At 37.3% G+C, this 13,013-nt stretch overlaps 1 protein-coding gene across 1 annotated transcript in view; it reads left to right on the top strand.

The window, feature by feature from the left end:
* Nucleotides 1-13,013, top strand: part of TENM1 (teneurin transmembrane protein 1) — a 442,965-nt gene that overhangs the window by 224,888 nt on the left and 205,064 nt on the right. Inside the window, exon 10 of the mRNA XM_053580321.1 lies at nt 641-787. Coding sequence (XP_053436296.1) covers nt 641-787 — 147 coding nt within the window. The remainder of the gene's footprint in view (nt 1-640; nt 788-13,013) is intronic.

Here is a 13,013-nt window from a genome sequence, read left to right as displayed (position 1 = left end):
TTTGAGAGAGATACCATAGAAGTCAAGATTTCAATCCTTAGTCCTTTAATCTTTACACCAATAATAATCTCCAAGAGAAAAGCTGAATAGATACAAAGAAATCATGGCACATTTCTCAGGCACCATACAAGCAAATACTTAATGGTGTGGTCTGAACTATATAACAACATACCTAAGTCCTGAAGCAATATACCACAAGGGAAAAATCAACACAGGCTAGGCATAGTGAGGGAAAGTTTCTCTTCATAGAAACTGCCATCTTTTCCCAAACTTATTGGCCATAACTAGATACATCATCATTTATTCTGTTTTGATTGAGATGGGAGATATATTTATTGAAAAGAAAAAAAAAAACATTTCTTGTCCCCACCATAGTTTTTGTCCTATTTGAACCAGAGGTTGGGAATTGGGGTTAGCATTAATAAAGCTTAATTGGCTCTCTAAGGAAAACCACTGCAGAGTAAGGAATAACAAGTTCCCTGGGAAGGTTTTGCAAGCAAGCAAGCTCCTCTTCCATTTATTCAACACCTCATCTGTATGAAGCCCAAATGATTAGATGCTTCCCTATAGACAGATACATCATTGTTGGCCAATCCCATTCTGATGTTTTCATGACTGTTACTCTCTACTATCCTTTCAGATGGCTGCCCAGGGCTCTGCTTTGGAAATGGCCGATGTACCCTGGACCAAAATGGTTGGCACTGTGTGTGTCAGGTTGGTTGGAGTGGGACAGGCTGCAATGTTGTCATGGAAATGCTTTGTGGAGATAACTTGGACAATGATGGAGGTGAGTCATTTATAAAATGTTCACTTAAGAAAGGAATAGCCCAGCCTCTAGCAGAGTGCTAAACAAACTGGCCAAGGGTGAAAGTGAAGAATCCTAGGTATAAATTATACTGACTTATATAGGGTCATACTATTGTTTTAAACTCAATTATAAACAAACATATATTATTTATTGAATATGACCAGGCAATACTTAAAGTTTGTCAAATGCTTGATATGTCATTTAGTTCACACAATAACTCTATGAGGTATAGTTAATATTATTTTCCCTACTTACAAACAAGAAAAATAATGCTCAGGGTAAGAGTAGTAAGTGACGTTATCTAAGGTTACATGGCTAGAAAGTATCAGAGCCACAGTTCCAATTCAGGGCTGTATTAATTCAGAGATTTTCTTACTACTGCACCATGCTGTCTCCCATAGCTATGGCATCTATCATGCCAAATTAAATTAATGTACCAGTGTTCAAGTTGTCAGATGTTACTGCAGCTTGCAGTATAAACACTGTAAATTTTTTTGTTTGTTTTTAGTTATTTAGAGCTCCCTCTTGTGTCTCTACCTCTTAGTAACACTTTATACCTTTCAAAGGACAAAACATCAAGACAATTCAAGGTAGAATTTTTAATATTTAATTCAAGAGCTGCACATGATATTTTAAAAAGCCACATGTGACTCCAAGGCCTCAGGGTAACCACTTCTCTTTTAGTCAAGGCAACAAAACATTTAATATACTATACAACGAGACCTCAAAACAGCCCAAACCACCTCTGACTGTGCCTAAAACAACAAATCCTCACTTTGCCAATACTTTCTATTAAAGGACACATAAAATTAACAAAAAAGTTATTTTTTCGTTTTTGTATATAACTTTAAAATGAAATAGGCTATTAAATTTCACTCTTCACATTTGTACACTCTTAGAGTCTAAGCAATTGTATTTCCTGTCTTTTGAATCCAAACACAGGACTTAAATCAATAAGATAGCTGTCATAGTTTACACATCAAATTAGATGTGAGGGTTTCTTCCTTTGCTTGTTCTGGCTTGCATTTAACTTTAAAAAGTTATAAAACCTTATGAAAATTAAGTGGAAGCAACTTTGTGATTAAGAACTCAGAGCCTTGAAGTTAGACTGGATTCAAATACTAGATCTGGTTCTTACTCACTGGCTATATGATTTGGGGCAAGTTTCTTGATGCCTCTTCAATTTACTTATCTCTAAAATGAGATTAATAATATTAACTGTCTAATTGGGTTATTACAAATATTAAATGAGATAATTCGATGAACCACTTCAAAGATAACAAACCACACCACACACACATATACACACAAGCTTGGAACAGACCATTTTCTGAAGAGACTGTTTACTACCTATCTAAATTGAAAAGCTTGTCTTGGAAGCTAGCATGAAATTTTCAATTAAATGATACAGTGATAAACTACTTAGTTGACTTTTATGGCCCTCCAAGACCCATCTTCACTTTCCTTTTCATCCTTTTCATTTTACGCCTCTTACCTGGTATGCCCTTTCCTCTCCTCTACCCATCATTCTCTGTCCATCACTTAAGTCATAACTCAAGCCACATCTCACATGAAACCTCTGATGTCCACCTCTTCAATCACCCATGGTGATTATAATAAGCACCATATAATAGTATACTTAACTATATTCTGTCCATATGATTTTCTTGTTGCATATTAAGCATGATCTATGGTCTATAGTTTTATGCCCAAAGCGATTAATAATAGTATCCCACTTGTAGTCAGGATTTACAGTGTGCCAGCACTGTGCTGAGCCATTTTTGTTTTATCTCCATGATGTAAAAATTATTACCACCACTTTATAAATTAGGAAACTGAGGAACAGAGAAATTAAGTAAGTTGTTAAAGATCATATAAGAATCAAATGATAGATCTGGGGTGTAAACCTAGGTGGTCTGCCTCATTCTGAAAAGAATTTGGTGTAGTAATAGAGATTTCTCAGTTAATATATTGATTAAAAGTTTGTGCTTAGAAAATACATTAACAACTTGTTATTTCTGGCTCAGTTAAGATTGACACAAAATAAGGTTTTTATCTTGGTAAAGTAACAAAAATAGTTGAATATTTAACGATTTAGCATTTTTATGGTCTCAAGGTCACTTCAGACCTACAAAAGATTTTTAATGAATGGATCATATTAAATATTAATGAATTAAAATTATCAGTTCTTGTTATCTATGGGCATATGTAGATAGAGAAAGCATAGATTTTACTGAATGTGTTTTAACCTCTAAACATTCCTTAAAAACTAGGTATCTATATGTGAATTAAAAGTCAAAGACCCTGATATGAGTGCAGTATATTTTTATGATTGTCTCTTTACGAAATAGGGGGAAAGACTCCTTACGAGTTCCAATTACCATTTTTTCTCTATAATAGAATTAAGATAATATTGATGATAAACACTGTATTGGTTCAGTCCTACTTTTAGATGAAAAATGGACTGAATAACTTCGGAAAGCCCCATGACTAAGATTTTAGACCAGTAATTCCATCTGATAATATAACCTCTAACAATACATTAAATACCCTTCACTTGGTAGTGTTGGCTTTGCAACTAGCCAGAATGGCTGGATTCTCACATAGTTGAATGTTACTAACGATTAATAGTTGCATGCTTGTTCATGCATATGTGTATGTGTGTGTGTTTAATTAAATCAAAGTGCCGATTGAATATTTTTGAAAAAAGTGATCCTGATTTTTAAAATGTAATTTTAAAGAAATCTTCCCAATCAAAAAAAAAAAAAAATTCACTTTCAAGCAGTCACTTCAAGTAGCTGCTACTTGATTACTTCATATTATAGCTTATACTTAAAAAATGGTGGGATTATTTTGCATTCTAATCAGCTTTGAATACTCATTAGTATTGTTGCCATTTACTACACCTTTGACTTTACTTACGCTCTAATTCAATGCATTGTGACTGTTAGTAACTAATTGGGCTGCATTGAATATGTGGGTTATACAACTGGTCCAGAAGCTACTAAGAGCTTCTTGAACAATGAAAACAGAAGAGAGAACAAATAACCTTTGGATTTTTTTCTGAACATGCTAAAAGGGAAAGCTATCTCATGTATTGTATATGTAAGAACTAATATCTATAGAAGTCACAAACCTATCAAATGTTTCTACCTCATTTATCCCTGTAATCAACAAGCACTTACACATGTACAACAACTCTACGCTTGGAGAAAACTTAATATTATGGTGACCACATTTTCCTTTGTTAATGATGTGTCCTGATTAGGGGTTTGGAAAATATGATCACCATGTGTTACATGCATATATGAATTGACATGAGAAAAAAAGTTTTGAACATTAACAAATTCAGAATAGTGAAAACAAAAAACAGTAATGAGAAGGCAGAACTGTTAGACACTGAAATGTATATGAAAGCTAGGATAATCAAAGCAAAGGACTACTAATGCAAAAATAGATTAACACACACACATGAAAATTCTAGAACATACTCAAGTGCAAATAAAAATTTACCATATTGGGCGGCGCCTGTGGCTCAAGGAGTAGGGCGCCTGTCCCATATGCCGGAGGTGGCGTGTTCAAACCCAGCCCCGGCCAAAAAAATCACAAAAAAAAAAAAAGAAAAATTTACCATATTATAAAAATAGCATCAAAAGTCAGTAGGAAAAAGAAGCATTATGAAATAAATGATACTGGGACAAGTATTAAAAAAAAATCTTAGGCTGCATGTGGTGGCTCACACCTGTAATCCCAGCACTTGGGAGGCCGAGGCAGGTGGATTGCCTGAGCTCACAAGTTTGAGACCAGCCTGAGCAAGAGCGAGACCCCATCTCTAAAAAATATACAGGTATTGTGGTGGGCGCCTGTAGTCCCAGCTACCTGGGAGGCTGAGGCAAGAGAATCACTTGAATCCAAGAGTTTGAGGTTGCTGTGAGCTAAGATGCAATGGCACCCTACCAAGGGTGACCAAGTGAGACTCTGTCTCAAAAAAAAAAAAAAATCTTAGATTTTCAATTCATACACAAGAACAAGATAAATAAAGATAACTAAACACAATTGGAAGAAAATATAGGTGACAGATCTTACAATGGAAAAGAACTTCTTAAACATAAAAACAAAGGAATGAACTAGAATAGAAAAAAATAAATTTGACATAGTGAAACCTTAATTTTTGTTTTTTTGTTTTTTTTGGCTAAATTTAAACCACCAATATCTAAATATTTGGAGACATCAAAATCTTCAATGTCCAGCATTTTAGCCGCTAGCCATGGGTTGAGTATTTAAATTTAACTTAAAGAACATTAAAAATTCAGATTCTCCGTCGCACTAATCACACCTCAAGTGTTCAATAGCCACATGAGACTAGTGGCTACTGTGTTGGACAGCACAGTAGCAGTCCCATCTTCTGCTGGATAGTGCCAATCCACCTGTTTAACTCAAATGTTTACCTTTCAGCCAAGATTTCACATCAAGTACCCAGTTTTCCATTTATACATTACTATTTTTTTGCCAAGTATTGTGCTTGGCACAGGGGAGAAAATGATAAATAAGACAAGTTTCTGCCTTTATGGGGCTTATGGTCTAACAGGAAAGATAGGTATAATACAAGAACCCACACAAATCACTATGTGTTTACAACTATAAAGAGTGTTAGAAAGATTTTAGGATGCTGTAAATGTGCATGGGAATCTAACTTAGTCCAGATGGTGAGGAAGGGAATGAACGTGGAGGAAAGCATACACAAATACCCTAAGGTAGAAATGTCCTAGGCTCTTTTAGGAAGTGAAAGGAAGGTCACTGTGGCTGGAATACAAGTCAGGGAAGGATTAGTATATGAGAGTAGGCAGGCGCCAGATCATACAGAGAAGTATGAATTTTACAAGATCTTCAGTTATCAAACAAAGATTCCATTTTATTCACTCTAGTTAGAGAGGAGGGAAGTGTACTCTGATATTGTGGGAGTACTGTCAAGAAGGTTCAAATGATGTCGAATAAGCGTGTTTAATCAAAATAGCTTTTTTTCCTCTGTTCTTTTAAGTATTTGTCACATATTTATCCAAGCTTCTCTGGTACAGACTCTTCTGGTAGTATATATTCATATTCATTGGTAAAATCAATAAGTTAATTGCCTAAGAGAATGAGCTTCCAGGAATCATTCTTCATAACAAGTTAAGTGTAGTAGCTATTTCCAAGTCTCTCTTATGATGTAGTTTTTCTAGATCTAGAAAACAGCACCATAGGTGAGTTATGAGCACATATAAGCTCATGGATCAATGAGCCTCCTGTTTTGAATGGCACGGGCGTGCTGCAGTGTTTAATAAACAAGAAAAATGAAAGAGAAGGAGCAACGAATTGATAACATTTGCTCTATTTAAGGACCAAGTATCTTCTCCACATTTACATTTGAGACTTACTGTTGAGAACAAAAGACCTGATATCAGAAGCATATTCCTAATTAGTCTCTTCTGACTACACCCCCACCCCTCATTTCTAAGCAGCCCATTTATTAAAGACTCGGTGTTTAGTGTGAGAGCCTAAACTGCCAAGGGCTTTCAGATGCAAGTAGAAAGTAGAAAATCTAAACTTTATAATTAAGTTCACCACTGTATGACTGGGCCTATCACATTATCTATCAACTAAGGCTACTACTACATGACATCTGCCTACTTTCCACTGGTGAAAATGAATGAGATAACACTTGAAATAAAGTAAAATAAGTCATAAAGTGTGTTATGAATGCAGAAGATATTAATAACATCTTTTGATACATTAGTTGTATGTTTATTAATCTCTAGGCAAATTTAAAAATGCAATAGAAATAGGATTTTAGGGCATCCATTTATCCTTAACAGATATTTATTGAAAGCTTACTTTGAGCTAGGCATTCATCTAGTTGTTGATGAAATAGCAATGCTTAAAAAAGATGAAACCCATGCCCTCCATGGAGCTTCTATTCTGGTTCCCAAAGGCAGACAATAAACCAAAATTTAAAAATATATAGTATAAAACAAGGTAGTAAATGTAATGGAGAAAAAAAATTTTCTTAAAGGCAGGAAATAAAGGATAGGGAGTGTAGGACAGGGATGGAATTTTGAATGAGAGAGTCACAGAAAGTCTCACTGAAAAGATAACATTTGAATAAAGACCCAAAGGAGGTGAAAGGTGAGCCATGTTGATATCAGGAAGAACATTCAAGGCATAGGAATTATGTGTGCAAATACCCGAATACAAGACTGTAGCTGGTATAATCGAGGAACATCATAGGATCTGACAAGACTGTGGTGAGAAAGGAAGGAGATTGGGAGTATAATAAAAGGTAAAATCTGAGTATTAATAAGGACTCAGCAAAAGATGAGTCTGTGAGGAAATAAGTTGTGAGTTTACTCTAAGTGATATGGGAAGCCATTGATGGCAGATGAGGACTGGAAGAACGTGAATGTTAGTGGCATACGAACTGTTTTCTCAACTCAGAAAAACTTAATGATCTGTGGTTATAACAATAACAATGATTTGGGCAGGTCAGATCCTGAGTGCACTTGAGCCTCTTCCACTTTCTTTTCTTTTTTTTTTTTTTTTTTGTAGAGACAGAGTTTCACTTTATCGCCCTCGGTAGAGTGCCGTGGCATCACACAGCTCACAGCAACCTCCAGCTCCTGGGCTTAGGCGATTCTCCTGCCTCAGCCTCCCGAGTAGCTGGGACTACAGGTGCCCGCCACAACGCCCGGCTATTTTTTTGTTGCAGTTTGGCCGGGGCTGGGTTGAACCCGCCACCCTCGGCATATGGGGCCGGCGCCCTGCTCACTGAGCCACAGGTGCTGCCCTCTTTTTTTTTTTTTTTTTTTTTTGCAGTTTTTGGTCAGGGCTGGGTTTGAACCCGCCACCTCCGGCATATGGGGCTGGTGCCCTACCCCTTTGAGCCACAGGCACCAACCACATCTTCCACTTTCTTTTTACTAATATGGCTAAATCCTGGGGTGAAAGTCAGCCTGAATAAATGAAAAAAAAAATGAATTATAGACGGTTTCCAAAGGAGATTCAGTCATATTACCTTCAATGCATATTCCAGCAATCCTAACCTACCAGGAGTACCTAGTAGGTGGGCCTGCTTTAGTAAAGGGTTATGAAAATTATTTATAATTAGTTCATTGCCTATGGCTTTCTAAAATGCCAGGGAAGATTTTGTTTTACTGAGTCACTGGCATGATCAGCCCTTCAATTTCATTCTCACCACTAATTTGCTTAGCAGACCCTAGTGTGTACATGCTAAAAATGTCAAGCTTCAGTCCAGCCCCTGTCCAAATGAAGAAAAATTCTGAAATTCAGGAAATGAAGTTTCCACACTACTACAGACACTACTCTGTAGTAGTGTCTGTCTACTTGGAGTCACATAGGATGCTACCCACCTGGCAACTTAACTAAGCCTAGTTTGCAAAATGAATACATTCCAAGAAACGGAACATGCTGCACTGAAGTGAATTGCCTTCTAGCCAAGGATAAGACAACTCCAACAGAAGTGAAGCTGAATGTTTTGTGATTGGAGACCATTGCCATTTACCCCTGGGACTCTTTCTCTCCTCTCCTTGCAATCCTTATAGTCTAGAACAGTGTTTTTCAACCTTTTTTATCTCACAGCACACTTGAACCTATAGTTAATCTTCCAGGGCACACTTAAATTATATTGATTAAAAAAAGAGTAAAAAAGGAATATACTTATTGTGCTTTGAATTTCTTTTGAAAATGATTTAATTAATGGTCTTTAAAATTTTTGTGACACACCCAAGATCCTGGGCACCCAGTGTGCCACAGCACACCGGCTGGAAATCACTGGTCTAGAATTTGATATAATAATAATAGTTAACACTTATCAAATACTAGCTATGTACTAGATACTATTCTAAGCTGTAAAGCTAGTTATGACTATCTTGCCAACTTTATTAAAGTTTAAATGGTATACAAAAAATCTGAACATAATAAATGCAAGTAATTCAGTGACTTTAGACATAAGTATACACTCATGTTAACCATCACCACAATCGAGGTAATTAACATCTCTAATCACCTCCAAAAGTTTCCTTGTGTCCCTTTGATTTGGGGGAAGGGAGAAGGTTTGGGGATTTTTGTGGTAAGAACATTGTACTTGTGATCTACCCTTTCCACAAATGTTTAAGGTTCATAATACTTTATCATTAACTATACATGCTATGTGGTCGCGTCTGGGGTGCCACTTGTCCGAGCTCGTGATGCCATGTCTCTGGCCCCAATCCAGGGCCTCATCAGAGCCGGGACGCTAGGTCTCCAGCCCCGGCCCACTCAACTATCTGGTCAGGCACCACTGCACCAGCTTACTCAGGGTAGGTCTCGTTCTAGTCTCAGGTGCCAAAGCACCTTAGAAGTCACAGTCAATATTAGTAGGAGTGAGCATCTCGGCAGCAATCTCAGCAGCAGTCTGTCAGTCTTAATTCGACCAGCAGCTTCTCCTGAGGTTATTTATAGAAGTAATACAGCACAGATGTGGAGACTGCTATGCAATAACGTCGCTGTTCTCGTCACGTGCTCTTTAATGAGAGACCAATGATGTTAACTCCCTTCCCCAATCCCTTATCGCCAAGGTATTTCTCACAGGTGCTTCCCACACTACAGGAACTTGCTTATCTTGTAACTGTAACTTTATACCTAATGAACATCAACTGCCTCTATGCCCCACCTCCAACGCCCTCACCACTATTGTATTGTCTCATTTCGTATGTTTGACTACTTTAAATGCCTTATGTAAAAGGAATGATGAAGTATTTTTCCTTCTATGACTGAATTATTTCACTTAGCATAATGACCTTCAGTCTATGGCCACACCATACCACCCTGAATGCAACCCAATCTCACCTTTATGATTATTATTGTCCACATCTTACACATGAGGAAACTAAGAATTCAAGAGTTGAACTGACTTGTTTAGGATCCTATAGATTGTAAGTGCCAAAGTAAAGATTGGGACCAAAGTAGTCACTAGTCTGGATTTAAGCCCTTAACCACTTCCTGTACTCTAAATACCTATGTATAGTCAAGTTAGTCCCAGGCTAGGTCAGTACTAGTATAATAATACTGCTTAGATGATAATGAATATGTGATTTGCAGTCATAATACTAGGTGTTGTTTTTTTTTTTTATTACACCATAGCTGTGTACATTGTATGATCGTGGGGTACCATACACTTGGTTCATAGATCGTTTGACACATTTTCATCACATTAGTTAACATAGCTTTTGTAGTATTTTCTTAGTTATTTTGCTAAGACCTTTACATTCCACATTTACTAGGATTCACATATACCCTTGTAAGATGCACCGCAGGTGTAATCCCATTAATCCCCCTCCTTCCCCCTCCCTCCCCCCTCCCTCCCCTCCCTTTCCCCTTTCTCCCTGTTCTTAGGTTGTAACTGGGATATAGCTTTCATGTGAAGGTCCTACATTAGTTTCATAATAAGGGTGAGTACATTGGGTACTTTTTCTTCCATTCTTGAGACACTTTACTAAGAAGAATATGTTCCAGAGCTAGGTGTTTTTTTGGTTTTTGGTTTCTTTTTTTTTTTTTAGTCAGAGTCTCACTCTGTTGCCCTGGGTAAAGTACCTTGGCATTAGTATAGCTCACAGCAACTTCAGTCTCTTGGGCTCAAGTGATCCTCCTGTCTCAGCCTTCACAGTAGCTGGGAGCACCCACCACAACGCCTGGCTAGCCTGGCTCTATTTTTAGTAGAGACAGGGGTCTCACTCTTGCTCAGGCTGGTCTCAAACTCGTGAGATCAGGCAATCCACCAGCCTCGGCCTGCAGAGAGCTAGGATTACAGGCACTGAACCCGGCCAATACTAGGTGTTTAATAAGACCTTCAGATTACTTCCAATTGGGTGAACACATTAGCATCTCTTTTCTTTGTTTATAAAATGGAAAAAAGAGGATGAGACTGTCCACTTAATGAGGTTCTTACAGGGATTTGTTGAGATAATATATGTGGAAGTACCTAGTGCCTGGCAAATATTAACTAATCTATATATGTTTCCAAAATCTTTGGTTGAAGATTGAATTTCAACCAATGAAGTTTGGTTGAAGATTGAACTTCAACTTCAATGAACTAACTGTCCATTTTTATCAGTGATAATCCAAGTGTGATCTCCAAAAAATGTCTGTATTTGTATGTATGTATGTATATATATGTAAATTCATTTTAAGGATTAGGAAAGTGTGGGTTTCCCTTGAATCTCTCTTATTCCTGTATCCATTTCCTCTTTCAAGCATGAGCATACCATAAGTAGGGGAAAGTTTAATTGTGATGACTTCATCACATAGCAAATAAACCAGTGTCCTTGATCTTCATCAGCACCAATTGAGCCAACTGGCATAGTCCTAAACGGGTTGGCAAAGCTAGGATCAATGAATGTGGTGTTTAGTCCTTCAAGGACTAATGTAACCTCCAAGATAATGTAACCTCTCTCTTTTAAGCTACCTTTTATTTTTATTCCTTTAAAGGGCACAAGCCCTAAAAGTAAAATCAGTTAACAGTTGAAATGTCCATATCTGACACCCTGATCTTGTCTGTCAGTGGGGTGCCAGAGCTTACAATTCACAATAATAGAACTGTTAACAGCCAAATACACACACACACACACACACACACATAAAATGTGACTGTCATTTACACTTATTTGTAATAGTCTAGACGTACTGTATGGGGTGTTATCCAATGTGATAATTAGTAAATACATCTTTGCCCGTGTACTGGCCTTACCTACAAATCATAACACAGGACTTACATGCCATTATCTGCTTTCCTACAGTCTTTCTAGATTCGTCAGAAACCTTGCTGTTCTCTCAGAAACAGAGGCCTTAGAGGATCAGTCCTGTATAATTGTCAATTATTAAATATGAAGCATTAGCTTAAAAGCTATAGCACATAAATAGATGAGAATGTGAGTTCCAGTTTTGAATTGATTCCATGTTTAGTTTTAGAATACAGTTTTGAAGATCATTTCGGTGCTAGGATTTATTTTAAATCTATTTATTTTCAAAAATAAGTTGGAATTGTGTTATTGACAGTTTGAAACCTGTAAATGCTTAATCTGATTGTTATTAGTACATTTGTTAATATTTTCCAAGCATGACACTAGGTACTTCCACATATATTATTTATTATTTCAATAATAACAAATTCACTATTCAATAAAAATGTTAGATAACAGTGACTGCCCATTTGAAAAGCCATTTTTCATTGTGCGTTAGGCACCAAATCCAGACATCAGAGAGCTCTTTTAATCAATCTGATATTTTTCCCAGCTTTTCAGTGGCATCCAGATGTTTAATTAGCAGAGTAAAGAGATAATGTGCTAATAAGAGGCTGAGAACAACGTATTGGAAGGAAAGGTGGTAGTGGCATCTAAAATCTATAGAAAATCTGTTAACATAATTTGCTGAATTAGGGGAGAAAGGGGAGCAGAAGGGACATTCTGATTGAAACAAATCCACACTGGAAAGCTGGTCATCAGTGAAAAAGAAATATGTATACCGAGAAATAGAAATCAGGGGCAAAAATACACTGAACAAACAGGAAAGGCAAGAAAGAAGCAAACTGCATTTTAAATCAAAGTAGTGTCTATAGTACAGGGAATTTGAAAGGACCACATGTGGGGAAAAATATTTTCCTGGGTGCCCTGGGGCTGCTGTTCCAAATGCCTACTCTCTTGGTGTTCTGGCTTTCCCTGCTCCCAGCTGTGGTACACCCCCTCTAGCGCCGCAGGAGCCGCCAAGTGAGGGAGAGAGAGCAAGCAAAAGACCTGCAGGAAACCAGTGCCAGTAACTTGCAACAGCAGCCTTAAGGAGACGGTGATCCATCTGAACCTCCCTATTCCACTGCAAGCCAAGAAGATTAGCGTCTTTATATTTACCCTGGTTAAACAACTGAATTAGAGCCACTTGTCTGCTTTAAGGACCTTGGAAGGACTTTAATTTTTTTGCTTATTGGGCATGGAATGAAGTATCCATATGCTCAGTTAATCACTCCAATCCCTTCTCTTCTCATGTAACTCTCGGGGAGCACTTCTTATATTTTTCCCACTGGAAGAGTCAGCTGTTTGCATACCTGTTTCTCCTACTAAGCTCTGAGCTCCTGAAAACAGGAAAAGCGTCCTTTTTTATCTCATTACCTCCGCAAACACCCAAC

The sequence above is a fragment of the Nycticebus coucang genome, chromosome X (genome assembly GCF_027406575.1).
Source record: "Nycticebus coucang isolate mNycCou1 chromosome X, mNycCou1.pri, whole genome shotgun sequence".
NCBI classification, from domain to species: Eukaryota; Metazoa; Chordata; class Mammalia; order Primates; family Lorisidae; genus Nycticebus; species Nycticebus coucang.
The sequence above is the reverse complement of the archived record's forward strand: the minus strand, read 5'-3'. Positions and strand labels throughout refer to the sequence as shown.